This window comes from Chaetodon auriga, chromosome 5 (genome assembly GCF_051107435.1).
Source record: "Chaetodon auriga isolate fChaAug3 chromosome 5, fChaAug3.hap1, whole genome shotgun sequence".
In the NCBI taxonomy this organism is placed as follows: domain Eukaryota; kingdom Metazoa; phylum Chordata; class Actinopteri; order Chaetodontiformes; family Chaetodontidae; genus Chaetodon; species Chaetodon auriga.
Window position 1 is genome coordinate 13,147,342 of NC_135078.1, and position 18,390 is coordinate 13,165,731.

General features: G+C 43.7%; 1 protein-coding gene across 2 annotated transcripts in view; it reads right to left on the reverse strand.

Annotated features, from left to right (window-relative positions):
- Window positions 1–737: 737 nt before the first annotated feature.
- notch1b (notch receptor 1b) overlaps window positions 738–18,390 on the reverse strand; it is a 41,649-nt gene continuing 23,996 nt past the window's right edge. The window contains exons 13-34 of one of the 2 annotated variants that reach the window (XM_076730894.1): window positions 17,854–18,046; window positions 17,333–17,478; window positions 17,088–17,201; window positions 16,226–16,345; window positions 15,542–15,694; window positions 15,188–15,416; window positions 14,424–14,625; window positions 14,120–14,273; window positions 13,797–13,981; window positions 13,023–13,155; window positions 11,501–11,758; window positions 11,233–11,345; window positions 10,372–10,943; window positions 9,299–9,733; window positions 9,053–9,201; window positions 7,502–7,715; window positions 7,080–7,170; window positions 6,611–6,773; window positions 4,554–4,852; window positions 3,951–4,098; window positions 3,717–3,814; window positions 738–3,628 (exon numbers count right to left, since the gene is read on the reverse strand). In XM_076730894.1, the coding sequence (XP_076587009.1) occupies window positions 2,252–3,628; window positions 3,717–3,814; window positions 3,951–4,098; window positions 4,554–4,852; window positions 6,611–6,773; window positions 7,080–7,170; window positions 7,502–7,715; window positions 9,053–9,201; window positions 9,299–9,733; window positions 10,372–10,943; window positions 11,233–11,345; window positions 11,501–11,758; window positions 13,023–13,155; window positions 13,797–13,981; window positions 14,120–14,273; window positions 14,424–14,625; window positions 15,188–15,416; window positions 15,542–15,694; window positions 16,226–16,345; window positions 17,088–17,201; window positions 17,333–17,478; window positions 17,854–18,046 (5,546 nt within the window). In that variant the 3' untranslated portion in view covers window positions 738–2,251. Of the gene's footprint in view, window positions 3,629–3,716; window positions 3,815–3,950; window positions 4,099–4,553; window positions 4,853–6,610; window positions 6,777–7,079; window positions 7,171–7,501; window positions 7,716–9,052; window positions 9,202–9,298; window positions 9,734–10,371; window positions 10,944–11,232; window positions 11,346–11,500; window positions 11,759–13,022; window positions 13,156–13,796; window positions 13,982–14,119; window positions 14,274–14,423; window positions 14,626–15,187; window positions 15,417–15,541; window positions 15,695–16,225; window positions 16,346–17,087; window positions 17,202–17,332; window positions 17,479–17,853; window positions 18,047–18,390 lie in introns of both variants that reach the window. The other variant, XM_076730893.1, reaches the window with a different exon arrangement.

Consider the following 18,390-nt stretch of genomic DNA (forward strand, 5'->3'; position numbering starts at 1 on the left):
TGTCTGAAAAATGTCAGAAAACAATGGATGGTTTTTTGCAAGAAAAACAGCAAAATAAAGGCATGGGTTCAGCTTTATTACCTTATCGTGAGGCCATGTGTTGAAGAGGGCCCCTTTATCAAAATATCATTTACACACCTTCACTATTCAAGTTTTGTGCTTTCATGTTGAATGGTTTACCACAAGTCAAACATGGAGCTTGGTAGTGTCCTATGTAAGAAAACCCATTGCACAATTAGGAACTGCGGGCTACTTGGGACACAGTACCTAATTTTTTTGTCCTGGGTCTTCCTGCAGTTTATTCTGTCCATAGCTATAAATAATGTACAGATTACTCTATTCAGTTTTGGCTTTTGCCTGCTTCCACAAAATGCACAAGCTGAAAAGACAGTGCAGCTAGATCTTTCATTCAGGTGACTGAATTATGCTCAAAATAAAATTAGCTAATAATTACCACCACTAGAGGGAGACATACTAAGTAAAATATTTGTACTTGGCCCCTTCAGCGTATAAAAAAGTTCAAATAAAGTACCACGGTGTATGGAAAGTCACATTTATTTTTAATAACATATTAATAATCGTTATCCAGAACTATCAGAGGAATGTGCTTATACTGAGGTCATTGTACTAGATCTATAATTACTTAGCTAATCCCTTTTTTCCCCAGCATGTTTCTAGACGGGACTGATTGGAGAGATCTCTGACAGTAATTCAAAGTAATAAAAGACAGTTCTCATAAGTTCAAGACACACAAGTGTCCTTTATTATAACAAGAAACATTTTTACAGATTGAAAATGAAAAGGGGAAATACATTTCTTGCAAATTATAACTTTATAAGAGGAACAAAACATATTGCAGATATTACAATTTCACTACAACCTAATATTTTTTTCCTTTTAAATGATGACATTTTGCAATCTATACCAGGGAGCTTCTCACAAAGCATTTAAGTGGACAGAACTGAGAACTTAGCCAACAGTTGTTTTTACCAAAATGTAACAAAACATTTCATAATATGCATAAATGGTTGCCTCAGTGGATTTTTATGTGTTACAGAACAGTAAATAAATATGATTTTATAAAACCTCAATATTTCTGTATTTTCCCTTTTTTTCTGAGAAAAAAGTCTCCTAACAATATATTGTATCTATTTGTATATAGTTCAAATTTATCTATGCGTAAGGGACAGTAAAATACAAAATATATATTCTGTTCTGTTTGACATTTTAGAGGCTGTTGACTGGTACGAGACCTATCAAAATCGCATGCTTAAGACATCAGATTTCTTAAACAAAATCTTGCTTACAAGGGAAATGCATAACATATTTACAAAATGAAGAACACAGCCATAGGCTCAAACTAATTGGAGGGAGAGGGGAAATGAAGTTTCCTTTTCCCTCTGGACAACAACTTACACTGTGGCCGACGGGCCAGTTCTCCAACACCACAGGACTAACAGATACTCAAGCCTGTCTTAACTGCCAATCTCCAAGATGGCTGATTACTGTACAACATATCACATCTCCACCACATCTCTGCATATGAAGGCAGTCAAATCAAGAGGCACAACAAAACGCCGTTCCATGGATTCAAGACATGTGCACAACTCTAGAGTGTAACTAAGAATGGCATGATATTTAAAAAGGGGAAATTGTAGAAAACAGCTCTACGTCATAAAGGACCTGTGCATGAAATACAGGACATGTGTTCTGTTAACATTCACAACTGGCTTAGCATCGACCAACTAGAATATTTCCCTCATTTACAACAAATTGAAATAACACTGAAACTTAAAATGTGCTCTATAAAATGCCCCTTAATCACAAGTTTATTTATAAACAAGATTATACAAAAAATATAAACAAAGATTGAGAAATGATATGAAAAAAAAGGCAAATACTAAAAGTCCTTAAAGAAATAAATACCCAGTGTGTATGAGGCTGAGGCTTCACTGCAGAAAAGAAACACTAAAAGAAAAGAGTCTCTCTAAAGGACTTTCTCTGTCCTGCGTATGACCCAGCACCAGGGATCCCCGAAATTTCTGTAAGCAGGCAATGCGTATAAATAAGGCATTAATAAATAAAAAGAATGGATGAAACACAGGTGTTGCTGTTAGTATAAAGGCGTATAAAAAAGTCCTATTAAATTGTGTTTGCAGCTTTGCGCTTTTTCTATTTTTTCACAAAGAGTGCCTTTTTTTTTTATCAAAAAATATACAGCAGCTCATCTGGGCATAAAGATACAAGCTTTTCATTTGAACTGTTCAGGTATGTGTCCAATCTGAGACTGCATGCTCGTCGGTGGACTTGAAATGCCCTCTGACCAGTCGGACATGTTGGAATGAGGAGATGAGCTTGACCACTGATCGGGCGAGCCGGGTGAGGGGGTCAGAAAGGGATGGTCAGGCACCTGGACCTGATGGCTTGGGGTGTTGTCCATGGGGCCTGAATAGCTGTGCTGGGAGGGTGGGGTGAGGAACTGAGTGCTGGGCATAGACTGATTGATGGAGGAGGTCATAATCTGGGTCTCCTGTGGCAGGATGGTGTGGATGGGCATGCTGGAGTTGCCTGTGCCCTGCTGGAGCTCCGGGGAACTGAGCTCCCCACTGATGAAGTTCTGGCTGTTGGTCGTGTTTGAGTTCTGGTGCTGCAGCTGGATGCTCTGTTGTTGCTGTTGCTGCTGTTGGAGCTGCTGCAAGTTCTGCATCTGTTGCATCTGCTGAGCCTGCTGCTGCATAATGTGGGGCTGTGGACCCATTCTGGTGCTCTGGATCCCCTGGTAATTCATCATCTGAGACAGGCTGGTGGTGGGGTGGCCGTTGTGGAGGGAGGTCATCAACCCGTGTTGCCCTCCCTGGTGCAGACCTCCCTGACCACCGGGAGCTCCTCTCATGGGATTGAACTGGCCTGGCTGGCTCATGTTGCCATGCATCCTGGACAGCCAATCACACTGGCCGTTCATGGCGCCCTGACCACTGGAACCAGACACGGGCAGATGGGTAAGACGGGGAGGCAGCGGGTCAAACTGCATTCGAGCCAGCTCCTGCTTGTTTGGCATCACCATGTGGTTCACAGCCAGGTGTGCATCAGACATACCCTGTAGATGGTTCAGGGATACGGATGGCGACTGCTGGAAAGGTGAGGTCATCATGGGTGGTGACGCCACATCAGAGACATAGCCATGTGGAGACTCCAAAGAGTCAACTGGGGACAGAACAGCTGAGCTGTCCAGGAGGTTTCCAGACTTCCCATCCTGTGAATTCTTCTTCTTCACCTTCATGTCTTTGCCCTCCTTGCAGCCGATGCCCTTGGCACTGGGCTTGCGTGCCTTTTTGCCCTGACCTTGACCTTGAGGCTGGGGCTGCTTCATGCCGCCCAGGTAGCCATTGGGCGAGCAGAGAGGAGGTGACAATGTGGTGCTGAGTGACCCTCCATGCATGTGAGGACTCCGTACGAGGTTGTATTCGTCCATCAGCCGCACAATATCATGATGCATTCTCTCCTGTGCAATGTCTCTGGGTAGCCGGTCCATGTGGTCAGTAATTTCTCTGTTAGCGAAGTGGTCCAGTAAGACCTTGGCAGTCTCGTAGCTTCCTTCCCTGGCAGCCAAGAAAAGAGGGGTTTCCTCCTGAGGCAGACAGAATGGAGACAACACGTTTAGATGTTTCACTATTGTTTTACAAAACTAAGAGGAGGAGATTGGTTGTTTGGTTTACCTTGTTGTTTTGCATGTCCTTGTTGGCACCGTTCTTGAGAAGCACAACAGCAGCCTCCACGTTATTTACTGCTGCAGCCCAATGTAAAGCTGATTTACCTGAAGAGACAAAAACAGTTATTAGATCTCAAGTCTTTTTTTTTTTATGCTTGCAACCTCGGTGATATTTGACTAAATTCAACACTAAATCGTGATGATTTTTAGGTTCATATTAATTGAAACACAGAAACTTTACCGAAATCATCGATTGCATTGACGTCAGCGTGACAGTTAATGAGCTCCTCCACCATGCCCTCCACTGCCAGCCTGGCAGCCAAGATCAGAGGTGTAGTGCCATCATGCATGCGGGCATCCAAGTCTGTGGCACGGTTCCTGATCAGAATCTAAAGAGAAATACAACATGTTACTCCTTTCACCTGAAACATGATTACATTTCATATTTCAAAGGTTAACTCAGATATTTCAATAAATGCAAAATGTACCGTCTGAGTAATTTGAAGTCATTTTAACTTCTGGTAATTCAGGTCTGGAATAGTATACAGATTGTTTGACAGCTATACTTTCAACACTGTAACTAATAATTGACTGTGAACTGACCAATTTATTGTTCAGTCCATAAAATGTCAGAAAACAGTTTTGTCTGACTAACAATCTTAAACCAAAAGATATTCAACTCACAGAAATAGAGATGAAAGAAAAGCAACAAATCCTCACATTTGAGAAAATAGCTTGATATAAACTTAAACAACTGAGACCAGTCAATGGACTTATTCCTAATTTCAGCACTAATGCTTTAACTGCATCACCCAGGAAATACATTTGGCATATGAGAACCCACCTGGAACACCCCCTGGGCATCAGCTGCCACAGCGGCATGCAGAGGCGTCCTGCCCATGTTGTCCTGGATGTTGGCATCGGCACTGGCCTCCAGCAGACGTTTGGCAGCATCAGAACGAGCGTAGCGGGCAGCCAGGTGAAGAGCAGTTTCACCTGTGCGGTCAGTCTGATTGTGAAGGTTAGCGCCCTGGTAGATGAAGTCGTTGATCACGTTGGCAGAGGCATCCTCCTCTTCTTCACTGTTGCCCGTCTCCAAACCTCCCCCACTGCAGGATGCAATCATGAGCGGTGTAAATCCATCTGGACAGAGAGGGGAGAAGGAGAGGGGTTTATGAAAGGAGGCAACAGACTGCATGGTCAGCACCGCACAGGTCCAGTAACTACCGTAAAAAGACAGGCGGCTGCACTTCAAAGCAGCAGGCAGATCAAAACACAGCAACAAACAAATCGAATGTGGATTTGACACTTTTGCCTGGGTTGAATCATTACAGCTCTCGCCTTTCAATAACAGATTCTGATCAAGGCCCCGGCACAGGCGAAGCTTCAGAAGGAAAGCGAAGCTAGGGGGATAGAGGCCAGGGCTTGCTAAAGCTAGGCTGCTGCAAAAACGGAGCATTAATATCTAACTGTGAGAGGCAGCTCAGTCCGTCGACTTGAATAGGTTTTCTCCTCTTCAAAAGGATAGCAAACCCCAGATCTCGCAGATTTGGTCGATTCAAGTGCATCGATCCACGACGGGGGAAAAAGTGTGCTCTCAAGTTGTTAACCCTGTTACTTTGATTTTTCATAGCTTTTCTTCAGGGAATTTGGCACTTACTACAAAATTGGGTTTTTGCATTTGATACCTTCATTGGTTTTTATAACGTCGAATAGGGAAAAAAAACAGAGGCCCATTACTGGTCAAATGATTAATCTGATCAGGAATCAGTGTTTCCCCCCAGGCGCCTGGCTTCCAGCTGGCTGCTTTGAAGAAGATCCGTTACCCTGAGGACATGGGGATTTAGCAACTCCTACAAGCTCAATTGCACACACACACACACACACACACACACACACACACACACACACACATCAAGCTATCCTTGTTAGGACATTGCATTAACTTCCATTCATTATGGACAGCCTAACCCAAACCCTAACAAACTAACCTTAACAATAACCAATTCACGCCTCACCCTAACCTTAACCTGACCTCAATTCACACCTTCCCCTAACCTTAACCAGGACCTCAGGAATGACGTTTTGCCTCGTCAGGACAGGACATTGGTCCCCATGAGGACCAAAGAAGTAAGAAAAACACATAAAAAATGTGCACTCACGCACACAAATGCACAAGAAACGTTCAGACAGAAAAGGCACGAACCAATTCAGACACAAACACATGCATTCATGTACACACACACGCATACCAACACAGCAACACAGCAACACACACACACACACACACACACACACACACACACACACACACACACTACTAGAATTGTACATTAAAAAAGTTGTGAGTCAATCTGCTGAATCTGTCGTTCCCCACCTCTGTAAGCTTGTGACACCTTAATTCAAATCACTGTCTTCTTATGATCCTTTTTCACAAGTTATGGCCTCACTGTGCACAGAAGTTGTGAGCGTAATTTGTCTTTACAAGTTTTGCAATTTGAAGTATTTTTTGAGAGGTCTGACGAGAAGAAACCATCCTTACCTTAGAAGAAAAAAATAGATAATTTTCTGTAACAGAATCATCTTGAATAAGATGCATTTAATCATCTTGAATATGTCACAATCCCTTCAGAAAACTGATCCCATACATATATTCCCTCACAATTAGAGCTATGCTGACAGATGAAGCAACTACATATATATACACATATATATATATATATATATATATATATATATATATATATATATATATGTTTTTTTTGTAAGTAAAAACAACCAAGTCATCCAGAATAAAAATGTACCAAAATTAGGTCCAGATCCGCTGATTCAGTCCACATACTCGGAGCCTCTCGAGATTTTATTAATAGTAAGTGAATAAGGAAGTGATCTGTCACCCACCTGGTCCTCGGACGTTGACATCCATGCAGTCATTTTCAATCTCGCCCTGAGGGGGAGTGGGAGCAATGGAGGGGATGCGCAGGTCAGCGGCGTCCAGGTGTTGCTGCGTCCACTGGCGGTGGTCCGTCTGATCGCCCGCCTCCAGTACAGCCTGCTCGTCAAACTGCTAAAACAGGGACAGTAAGATGTTAGATGGCTGAAACTGAGCATGAATGAAATCAAATAAGAATATAAAAAAAAACTATATTGAACTTAATATTAAATCAATTATAAAATTATTCAAAAACAGCCTTCAAAAAAATTTGAAATGTACAATAAAGTCATTTTCAAATCCCATACAGGCCATATTAAGACTTCTGGAAGAAATTGTTTAAATTGTAAAAAACAAATTGTAAAAAACAATTTAAATTTTTTTTTTTTTTTTTTTTTTTTAAAGATGAGCTGGTGTGTAATGTTTCTGTTTCCTTACCTTGAAGCGTTTTGCATCCGATGGTTCGTCCTCTTCCCAATCATTCTGGGTGACATCCATGAGTGAAATGTCTGAGGTGTTTTTCAGTGGCCTGTAAGGATGCAGAACCCCGGTAAAAATCCACATCCTCTACTGCTTCCATCTCATCCGAGCCACTCACCATTAGTGGTACAGCAATGCCGAAAAATAAAACCATTGATTAAATCCATACCCCACCCCTCTGCCCCAACAAGTCAATTAATGCGCACCTAAACCTGCTATCTCATTATCATTAATGATCCAAGTAAAACCCCCCTTTCCCAAATTTGACTGATCACCAGTTACACTCATTTTGTCCCTCAGAACTAGCCCTTCACCTGACCCGCAAAGAAGCGGGTGTACCGATAACAACAAGCGGCGCCAGTGAATAAACAAAAACTTACTTTAATCCCACCGAATCCTCTCCGACAGGCTCACGTCTCTTCTTCTTGCTGGTCTCTGTGGTCTTGAAGCCCTCAGGGAGCCAAAGGCGCCCGTGCTCATGGCGACGCTTTCGGGCTGCCACCATTCCGACTCCGAGGAAGGCCAGTATCCCTACGCCACCCAGGACCAGGTAGATTGGGTAGAGGTCGTGAGAAGGCTTGGGGTCCACACCACCTGGTAGGAAAAGTGACAACATGGTCAAGATGGGCCGAGGAGCGGACGTGGACCGGCAGAAGGTAGACTAGGACGCCCACGATCAGCCTGAGTGTTCGAGCAGCACTAGTCCGGCTCTTCTTCGCCCCACCGTTCCCACTCCAAAACCGCCACAACCAGCAGCAAGCGCCAGAAACTGACTGACGATCCTCACCGTTTGTAAAGCTAGCTTCTACTATCTATTCTGTAATAATCAGAATTGCTAACCACTTTTCATCAAAAAAGGAAAAAAAAGGGATGGGCGTGATAAAAAAAAAAGAGAAAGGGGGGAAAAAAAGAACACCACCACCTCCTCTCCCTTTTCAACCCAGGGTACCAGGAGACAACTTTACCATTTCTTCTTTAAGAGAAAAAAAGGAGGGGGATTAATGAACTTCAAATTACTGCACGCGCTTTAAGCTGTAAAGACGAAGGATTTATTAGGATTTTCAAGATAACAAAGACTCCCAACTTCTAGCACACTCCCGATCAATTTTTCCCCTTCTCTTTTTTTTCCACTAACGATTTTGAAATGATAAACTCCCCCAACCTAAACCCTTAGAGATGCATTAAGTCCTGGTATTACATTCAGCGAGGTGAAGGTTGCAGCAGCCCCTCACACTGTGGGATGAAGTGCGTGTGTGTGCATGCGTGTTTGCGTGTGAATGTGTTATCTGTGGATGTATATGTCTACATGTCTGTGAGAGGAAGAGAGACAGAGACGGAGTGTTAATTGTGTGAGTAGGGGGCTGAATGAGTTGATTTGCAACAATTAACCATTTTGGAGCCTGAAGCCAATGGATTTACACACTGAGGGAAGGATTGATTGTTTAGGCCATGAGATTCACAACAGCATTTGTTCACCGCTGCATAACAAATATACAATCAAGGAGTGCTGAGGTTAGGACCCGACCGGAGGGCGCTTTCAGGTTGAGTGTGTGTGGAAGAGCACGTGTCTTATTCACTTGTGTTTGAGTGTGCATGATTTTGCATGTTTTAGCCTATTTTACTCCAAATCACATTTATTTTGTACCACAACTAATCATCATGCCTTTCAGATTCAGAACTTATTTGAGATTTGGAACTGTCACAAAAAAGCACTACAGTACCCAGGTTCATCGTGCGGCTCACTGATGTGTTTTTAACACGTCAAACACTGGAACTCTCAACTATAAAAGACTACAAGTTTCAAGACCCTGCTGATGGTTTTTTAATACCATATAGAAATGAGCCAGTGGGGGCCTGGGATAGTAGGGACATCATGAACATGCTGACAACATTTTCTTTGATTCATGCAGACTTGCATGAAATGTACTCACTAAAAACAGCTTCAATGGTGTAGGGAACATCCAGTTTGCCACTGGAGGCCAGAGCCCCGAGGAAAGCTGCGGCATCATTGGTGCTCTGGAAGCACTCAGTGGACTGCTGGAAGCACTGACGGTTGTCCACCTCCAAGTGGACAACTGAACTGTAGAGAGAAGAGAAAGCGCACACAGAGGTCAGAGTACGGTCCATGATAAAACCTATACTTAACAAGTAAAATGGTTTGGGATATTCATGCTCACCCTTTGATCTGCAAGTGATCCAGCTCCCTCCTCATTCTCCTGCTCTCTCCTGCAACATCATACAGGCTCCTCTTCACCACGTTCAGCAGCTTGCCGGGAACCTCTGACCACGTATCCACCGAGCGCTTGACGTTGTACTTCTTCAGCTCGTGTTCGTTCCCGTAGTACGGGTACACCATCATCTCGCCTTTGGCGTCCTTCCTGAATATCACGTTGGTGCGGAGGACGCGGCTCAGCTCGCGCAGGAAGCCGAAGGAGTTGTTGAGGAGCTGCTCGGGGGTGATGTGGACCACCAGGACCAACTGGCCCACGGCGAGCTTCTCGGGCATGTTATTGGCACAGTCCAAGCCATCCCACTCGCACTCAGCATTGTTGCAGCCCTGATCGCAGTGGCCGTCAGCGTAGTGGTCCTTGCAGTACTGGTCATACAGAGGACTGAAGAAAAAAGGTTATGTTAGTTCATTATGTTGGGTGTCATGACCGCTTATGTGTGCTGCCGTAGTATTACATGATTCAGGCTGAGACAGAGGCAGGACACATATTTCTTGTCTGTATATATGTGTGTGTGATTCTGTGTGTGTTTCTTTGATATCTTCCTCTGGTGCTGTTTTTAATATCCTGCTTTGTTGTGTTCCAGCGTAACTGGAATTATTGTATGTGTTTATGCGTTTTCTGTGTGTAATGTGAAGGGGGGGGCATCAGTTCTTTTCATTGTGCAATCCTGTGTTGTTTAGTGACAATTAAGGGAATTCTGAATCATGGTTGTAAACATTATAGTGAAGAAGTTCAGAAATGTTATTACAAATATTGAATGATTGAGATTCTGGTCATTCGTCAATATGAATAAAATCCTGGCCTGGAAAAACAAAACCATGGTACCAAACTGTGTATGAAAATTTCTCCATCTAAATTATAAATGTACATTTTAAATGCAAATTTTTAAGGTTCATTTTAATCTGCTTTAGCTGTACATTGGACAAGAAGCTCTTCTTAGTGCTGTCTCATCAGAACCATATCAGGCCTGATCTTTAAATTTGAATCTTGTCTCATATCTCAATACAAACGCCACTCACTTGCACTGTCCCTCCAGATTCTGGCAGTCAAACCCATCGTAGAGACATCCAGCGTTGTCACACTGCGAATCGCACTTCCCATCGTTGAAGTATCGCCAGCACTGCAGCGAGGCGGAGCAGTTCTTCCACGGGTCGTTGAAGTTGAGCGAGCAGTCGCCGTTGTCCCAGCCGCACGCGTGGTTGTTACAGAGCACGTCGCAGAACTTGTTGTGCTTAGCTTCCTCACACTGTGGGATGTCGCAGGTGACCTCCACCTCTGGTGGTGGCAGGATGTCGTGGCCGAACCCTCCATGGAAGCTGTAATCCAGGATGTGGCATCGGAGACCGTTGAAGTTTGTGGGGCAGACGCAGTGGTAGAATGGCGCCTCGGACGTGTATTCACATGTGCCGCCATTGTAGCAGGGGTTGGAATTACAGGGGCTGTCAGTGGGATACTGGCACTCGGGCCCAGTGAAGGACGGTGTGCACAGACACCTGGAATTCTTGTGGCCGGAGATGCAGGTGCCTCCATTGCGGCATTGGAGGCTGCCGCAGGCCTGGGCGTCATATTCACACGTGGAGCCGGTGAAGCCCTGTAAGAGGAGGACAGGAAACACAGAAATCCTTAATTTATTGGCAGGGTGAAAATAAAAAATGGTTAGAATTGTCACCTCACAGCTAAGTTAATAATAACAATAATAATAAAAATAATAATCATTAAGCTTTTGGGTAATCCTCTGGGGAAGCAATGTGATTTAATACGTATGTATTAAATCATGTATTAATACGTATATTATCCTTAAAAGTGACAAAGATGAGTGTGTGTGTGTGTGTGTGTGTGTGTGTGTGTGTGTGTGTGTTTAGGAGTGTGCAGATACTCACAGGAGGGCATTTGCAGATGAAGCCATGCGGGGTGTTACTGGCGACAGCACAGGTCCCTCCGTTGCGACATGGCTTTCCTTTACATCCATCAAACACTGTGTCACAGCGTTGACCTACAGAGGAGTCACACACAGAAAATGTTTCTCATCTTCTGTTCAAACGTAGTCTCACATTTCCAGCAATGTTTTCAGTTTTACTCACAAATGGACTGGCAATCACATCAGCAGGAGTACACGTTATCAAATGTCGCCCTCATTCGGCCGCTCACCTGTGTATCCTGTGCGACACTCGCAGCGGTAGTTGTTGGTGAGCTGGATGCAGCTGTGCGTGCCCCGCGGGTCACAGGGGTTGGACAGACACTCATTGACGTCTCCCTCGCAGCGCTCCCCCACGTACCCTGCGGGGCAGATGCAGTGGTAGCCTCCGACTCGATCCACACACTTGCCTTTATTGAAACACTTGGGCTCTTTGGTCACCGGGTCGGTGAAGGGGTTGCAGTCGTCGATGTTGATCTCACAGTGCACACCTGAGGGAGGTACGGCAGGGGAAGAGGGACTAAAGTCAGTTTTCAATAGTTTAGAAAAATAATTTAACTCCTTAATGTTTTATCAAGACTGAATCTGTGATATTCAATTAATTCCAGGAGCTCCTTTGTAATAATGTGATACAAATGACTTTATTTGTATGACGAATTTCGGCCAACTTCTGCTTCTAACTCAGTAGTTAATTCCTACATTTCCCAGAATGACATGCAACAAATTGAACGTTTAAGATGAAGCAGAGAACTCCATACATATATGTGAGTGATCTATAGTGAGAGAAGAAAACAAGGTTTAAGGAAAAACACCCTCATAATTACCCAGAAAAGCAAAGTCTCATGGCTGTAATGCATTATGGTCTATCAAGGTTAAAGTCAATGAAAAATGAATATATCAGCCTCTTGTATTGATTGACAATTGATTTGTCTCTGTATTATAGATTGATGGTGTAACATGGTTAGAGCTCATCATTTTTGCTTTGAAATTTCAAAAACAAAGGTATCAGAGATTTTCTTCAGTACAAAAAATTGTACATATAATAAATCTATCATACAATCATCCAGGTGAAAGTCCTTATTTTTCTTTTCATTTTCAGTGTAACAGAACCTGTTTTACTGCTTTTACTGTGAACTGCAGTGATCAGTGTCCTCTTGCAGGGGCAACATCTGGGTGGAATTTGGTTCAAATGGATGTGCTCCTTCTAAACATCTGCTTTTTTTTTATTTTTAAGTACAAATCGGTAAAAGTAACAAAGAGAAACAATGGAGTTGTTGCATCACACACTATTACTGTACATGGCCTGAAGATCAACAAAGATAAAAAGAAGTGGACTTAAGAGACTTAAAGAGTCACAAATAGAGAACATTTCAAGAGTATCCTGCTTCCATAATGTAACACATTTTAGGTTAAAAGAGAAGCAGGACACGACACAGAGAGAGTGAAAACAATGCGGCTTAAAAATCAGGAATTTTCACTCCACATTTTTTAGTTTCTTGATCAAAATATCTCCAACAACACGTTAGCTTTTTTTGGGACATGCCCAACTCTGCCGGAACTTTGGGCTGACCTACAACGCACACTTCCCTTCATGTCTGAGAGAAAAATCGATGGAGTATTTGACAAGTAGAGGAAGGCAAGACGGGAGGAGGAGTTTTCAGACATGCCCCGGCTGCTGTTAAGCCCCAATTAATGAAGCGTGGAGAGGATGGAGAGGCAGAGTGGTGTGGAGGAGTGTGCGTGGGGTCTGCTGACCTTGGGTTCCCCGGGGACAGGAGCATTTGTAGGTATTGATCAGGTCAATGCAGGTGCCCCCGTTCTGGCACGGCTGGGAGAAGCATTCATTGATCTCGTCAGAGCAGTTGGTCCCCACGTATCCTGGCATGCACTAAGAGAGTGAAGGAACAAGAGAGAGAAGAAGAAGAAGAAGGAGCAAAGAAGGAGGGAGGGAAGGAATGTAGAGGGAGAAGAGAGGGTAAAGTTTAATCAATGTCTGACATGAAACAAAGATGGTTTTTGTTTACCTGGCTGTTTTCTGGCCTCCATCCTGCCAAGGCCAGCAGATCCTCTATTCCAGGGGAGATTAACGTAACCTGTTTGTCTTCTATTTATAAACAGGCCTCTTCATTAGGGGCCTTGTGTTGTTTGAGCTAAAAGGATGCCCGCTGTACACCCAGGAGTTTGAACTAATTCATGATACAAAATTGAGGTTTGAGATTTTAATAAACGGTAAAACGAGGTGAACAAGTTTGATGAAGTTAGAATAGAACAAGATCTTTAAAATATCAAGTAGAGTGGCATTTAAAATTCAATTTGCAATTCAAATTAACCTTAAATTAAAATATACTATGTGGAACAAATGTATCTTAAATCTTAAAAAAGGTAAAAACATATCTAACCACATATAAGTCTTGCATTTATACAAGTATATTTAGATCTGATGCCTTCTGATTGCATCAGATTGAATTGCTAAATGCATATTTCAGTAGTATTTTACATTAAACAACTAGTTTTCTTCAGTGCTGTTACCTTGCAGGTGTATCCACCTAAAAAGTTGGTACAGGTGGCTCCGTTCTGGCAGGGGTTTGGTGTGCATTCGTCCACCTGCTCTTCACAGTAACTTCCAGTGTAGCCGACCTGGCAGTGGCAGTAGTGAACGTTTCCTGCGTCCAGACACTGACCCGAGTTACGACACAGATAGGCAACATCGACTCCTGCGCAGAGGGGATGAGACAGTGGGCTTCAGGTTGGTTTCTGACAGTTTAACTTGAGCAAGGGAGATTTGCTTAGCCTGCACATAAAGGAACACACGGGAAAACAGAAATTTCAAACCAAGGCAACTCGCATCTTACCTCTCTGTTTGGCTGCCACCTCACAGGAGACACTTGGGACGTCACAGTAAAGTCCCGTCCAGCCGGTCTCACACTCACAGGTGTAGGTGGTTCCCCTCTGCCAGCAAGTTCCCCCGTTCTTACAGGGCGAGGAGTCACACCAACGAACCAAGTTCTGCAAGGCGCAAACACAAAGCATCAGCCTCAATTCACTTTTACCTGTGTAGTTTTTATCAAAGGTTAAAACTGTGAAATACACAGTAAGGATTAAAGGCTCTAGAAAAAACAGCTATACAGTAAATAAATCCCTTCTCCATCCTCCTACCTGACAGTTGAGGCCAGTGTATCCATGTGGGCAGGTGCATTTGTAGGTGCCATAGCTGTCCTGGCAGGTGCCGCCATTCAGACAGGGTTTGGAGTCACACTCGTTGATGTCATGCTGGCAGTAGCTCCCAGTGAAGCCCGGCGGACATAAACACGTGAAGGTGTTGATGCCGTCCACACAGGTTCCGCCATTGAAGCAGGAGCTGCAGAGAAAAAAATGGAAGAAATTCACAAAACTGAGTGTTCTGCAGCTTTTTAGAAAGAAGAGAGGAGGAGAGCGAATCAATAACACTCTCATTACCTGAGTTGCAGGCAAATGCACATCTGATTTGTCCACAGAAAAAAACAAAAACTAATTGTTTTTCAAGCAATGACCTACTTCATCATCAGATTTCCATGTTTTCTTACCTGGGAGCTGCAGTGATGATGTTAAGGGAAACTAGTCTTGGCATTTTAAGAAACAGCTATGCAGTTAAACTCTCATTAGGGTCACACTACTTAACTTACTGAAACAGCTGCAATTTAGAAGATGCTGAGGTCAGCTGGTGTGCATCAGTACTCCACCAGAGGGGGCAGTGGTGGACAAGAAAATGAGGTCTACATTAAGAGGAGAAGCTGTTGATCTGAACAGATGCCCTTACTCATCAACCTGTGTAAATACACCCACTGACCAGAGTTCAAGTGTCTGTCTTATTCCTGAATATAAAAGCTGTGGGGGTTGTTTGTGATCGTAACACTACACTTTGTGATCTGGGAGCTGTGTACCTCTCAGTGCAGTCAGGAGTGTTATTTTCACAGTGGATTCCACTGAAGCCGGGAGGGCAGGTACAGAAGTAGCTGTTGACACAGTCAGTGCAGTTGGCTCCGTTCTTGCACGGGTTGCTCTCACACTCGTTGATGTCCTCCTCGCATTTTGTGCCCCGAAAGCCTGGCCGGCAGGTACAAAGGAAGCCATGCACCTCGTCCTTACAGAGGCCTCCATTGCTGCAGGGGTCTGTGGGTGGAGGGACAAAGCATTCCGCTCAGCTTGTGCTTTGAGATCTTTGCTACATGCAGCTTTCGGTTTGTCTGCAGTATATTAAGTAAAAGAGGCAAATGGAGAGAGACTGGAGAGCATACTCGGCTTGCAGTCGTCAATGTTCGTTTCACAGTTGCGTCCTGTGAAGCCCGGTTTGCAGCCACAGCGGTAACTGCCCAAAGTGTTCTGGCAGGTTGCTCCGTTGCGGCAGGGATTCTTCACGCACTCTTTGATGTCCAGCGCACATGTTCGGCCTTGGTGGGGTGGAAAGAGGAGACAGAGTAAATTTCACCTCTTCTTTGAACGGTGGCACAGAACAAGTACAACAGTTAACTGGTTCCAAGGAGTGAAAGAAGTAAAACTCTAAGAAGGAAACTAAGCAAGGAAACGGCTCTGATGAGGGAGTTGTGTCAAGCTAACATTTTAGCATTTTAATTTTGTCCATATTCTAACCCATATAAATACACATCCATCCATATACTGTGAATACACTGGAGAAAGTACAAATCCTCTGCACATCACTGTTATTCAGTCAGCTATCCAAGTATTCAAAGAGAGAGAAGGGTGTGTTGCATACCATAACTCAGGTCTACACCCAATCAGAATGTTTTCGAAGTGAGTGCTTGAAAAAACACTGAAATAAATGAGTGTCAATCTAACATTTTGAAACTGAAATGAGTCTCTCTTTGTTGGGAATTCCCAGCTGAACTGTACAACCTCTCCGCTGACAGTTAGAAATAAATAGTTCCGGTCATAGGCACAGATATGCAGACGTTAACGTTTACCTTGCCATCCTTCAGGGCAGACACAGGAGAAGCTCTCATAGTCCTCTGACTCGTGACACACTCCTCCATGCATGCAGGGTTTGGAGCTACAGGGGGCCATCAAGGTTTCACAGTTTTCTCCTGGAACATATATACATGTCTATTAAAGCACACCTTTACTGAAAATTAACTACAAACTGCGTTTAACATTAACTTTCCCGGCATGATATCATGTAGAAGTCATGAACTTGGAGATAACCCAACCCAAATGGACACAGAATCATCTTTCAATCAGTGCTATCAGAAGATTTTAGCCAGGTTCTGTCAGTGTTAAAGGCCTGCCGAGACATTTCCCTATCTGTTTCCACAACACATGGCTCTTACAGGAAGCTGGCTCCAGTTTCCGGCCATTGTGAAGCCATTTGCTGTTCTGTGAGACAGGAAGCAGGCAAACAGGAAATGTGTCAAGCACCCCGTTCCCACCCCGGCACAAGCAAGAGCCTTTTATTATTCAAAGTCCTGTGGATTTTTCCAAAAAGACGACTCGACAAATACAAGAAAATTTGCCCTTAGCCTTTCCATCATTATCTGTTTTGTCAAATAATAAGTGAGATGACATGAAAACATTTTCCAGGTCTCCTATCAGGGATGCTTGTGTATCGCAGAGGAGCAGAGTGAGTCATAGGTTTGGTGTCTTTGAGCCCAGAGGAAGTCTTGCGGTTGAACTTTACTCGACAGTTATTTCATCCTCTGCACGTTTTTCCTCTTTGCCCAATAACTTCAAGTACACAGGCTGTGGAAAGTGTCCCCTCCCAGCATTGAAAAGCAAGAACACCAGGCCAACACATGGGCCTATCAAATATTTTCAATAATATTTTCATACCCGTGTAAGGCAGGATACAGTTGCACTTGTAGCCTGCGACGTCGTCAATGCACGTCCCCTGGTTGAGGCAGGGGTTGGAGGCACATTCATTGATGTTGGTCTGACAGTTTGGGCCTGCAGTTACAGTGGACAACATATTACACACACTTCAGTTTAAGTTGAAGGTCAACAGTCAAGTGGTGCGGATGACATACACACATGGAAGAATATCAACACACAGTCATGTGCACAACACAAACACTGACCAGTGAAGCCCATGCGACAGGTGCAAACATATCCGCTGGTCATGTCCTTGCAGGTGCCTCCATTCATACAGGGGTTGGATTCACACTCATTGTTGTTGATGTCACAGTTTTTACCGCTCCAGCCAGAGTCACACAGGCATTTATAGCTGACGGGGAGAAACCATTGGAAACTGTGATGAATCTCTGTAGATACATTAAGTCTGGTAGATTCTTGTTACATGATCTGCGTCCACTCGAAATCCACCATCAGGTATATTTAGGGATGTTTCCCCCTGTTTCCAATCTTTATGCTTAGCTAAGATAAGCTTTATCTATTTATAAGACTTTATGACTCTTCTCCACTTGTGATACAGTCACGGCAAGTTACACTTAGTTTTAGCATTTACCCCTCATTCTATTGATGAGAAAGAAATGTTTCTCAATATATGTTACTAGATATTTCTTGATTTATTACATCCTCATATTTGCTTCATGACAAACACATAAATGCAATGTGCAGGTGGTCTTAACTGCTGTCTCACCCATTGATCTTGTCTTCACAGTGACCATGGATGCAGGGGTTGCTGAGGCACTCATTGACCTGGGAGAAGCAGGTGGCGTCATGGTAACCTTCTGGACACACGCAGGTGAAGCTGTTGATGCCATCAATGCACGTGCCGCCATTGTGGCAGGGGTTGATGGCACACTCGTCGATATTGATGTTACACATGGTACCTAAAACAAAGTAGAGGATTCTTAAGTCTTAAAATCTCAAAGTCTTAAAACTATGGTTCTCTGCTTTGGGAAATACACTAATTTGCTTTCTTGCCCAGAGTTAGACAAGAAGATTGCGACCATTCTGCAGTAGCTGACTAGCTTAGCTTAGCATACAGACTGAAAACAGTGGGAAACAGCTAGCTTGGCTTTGCCCAAAGGTCAACTCCACCTACCAGCACTGATAACTAATTAACATGTTGCATTTTGTTTGCTTAGACCACGCAAAAACAAAGTGTTAAACCAACAAGGTGTGGTTTAACAGTGGGATATGTGCCGGACTATTTCTTGGCTGGGTGCAGTGA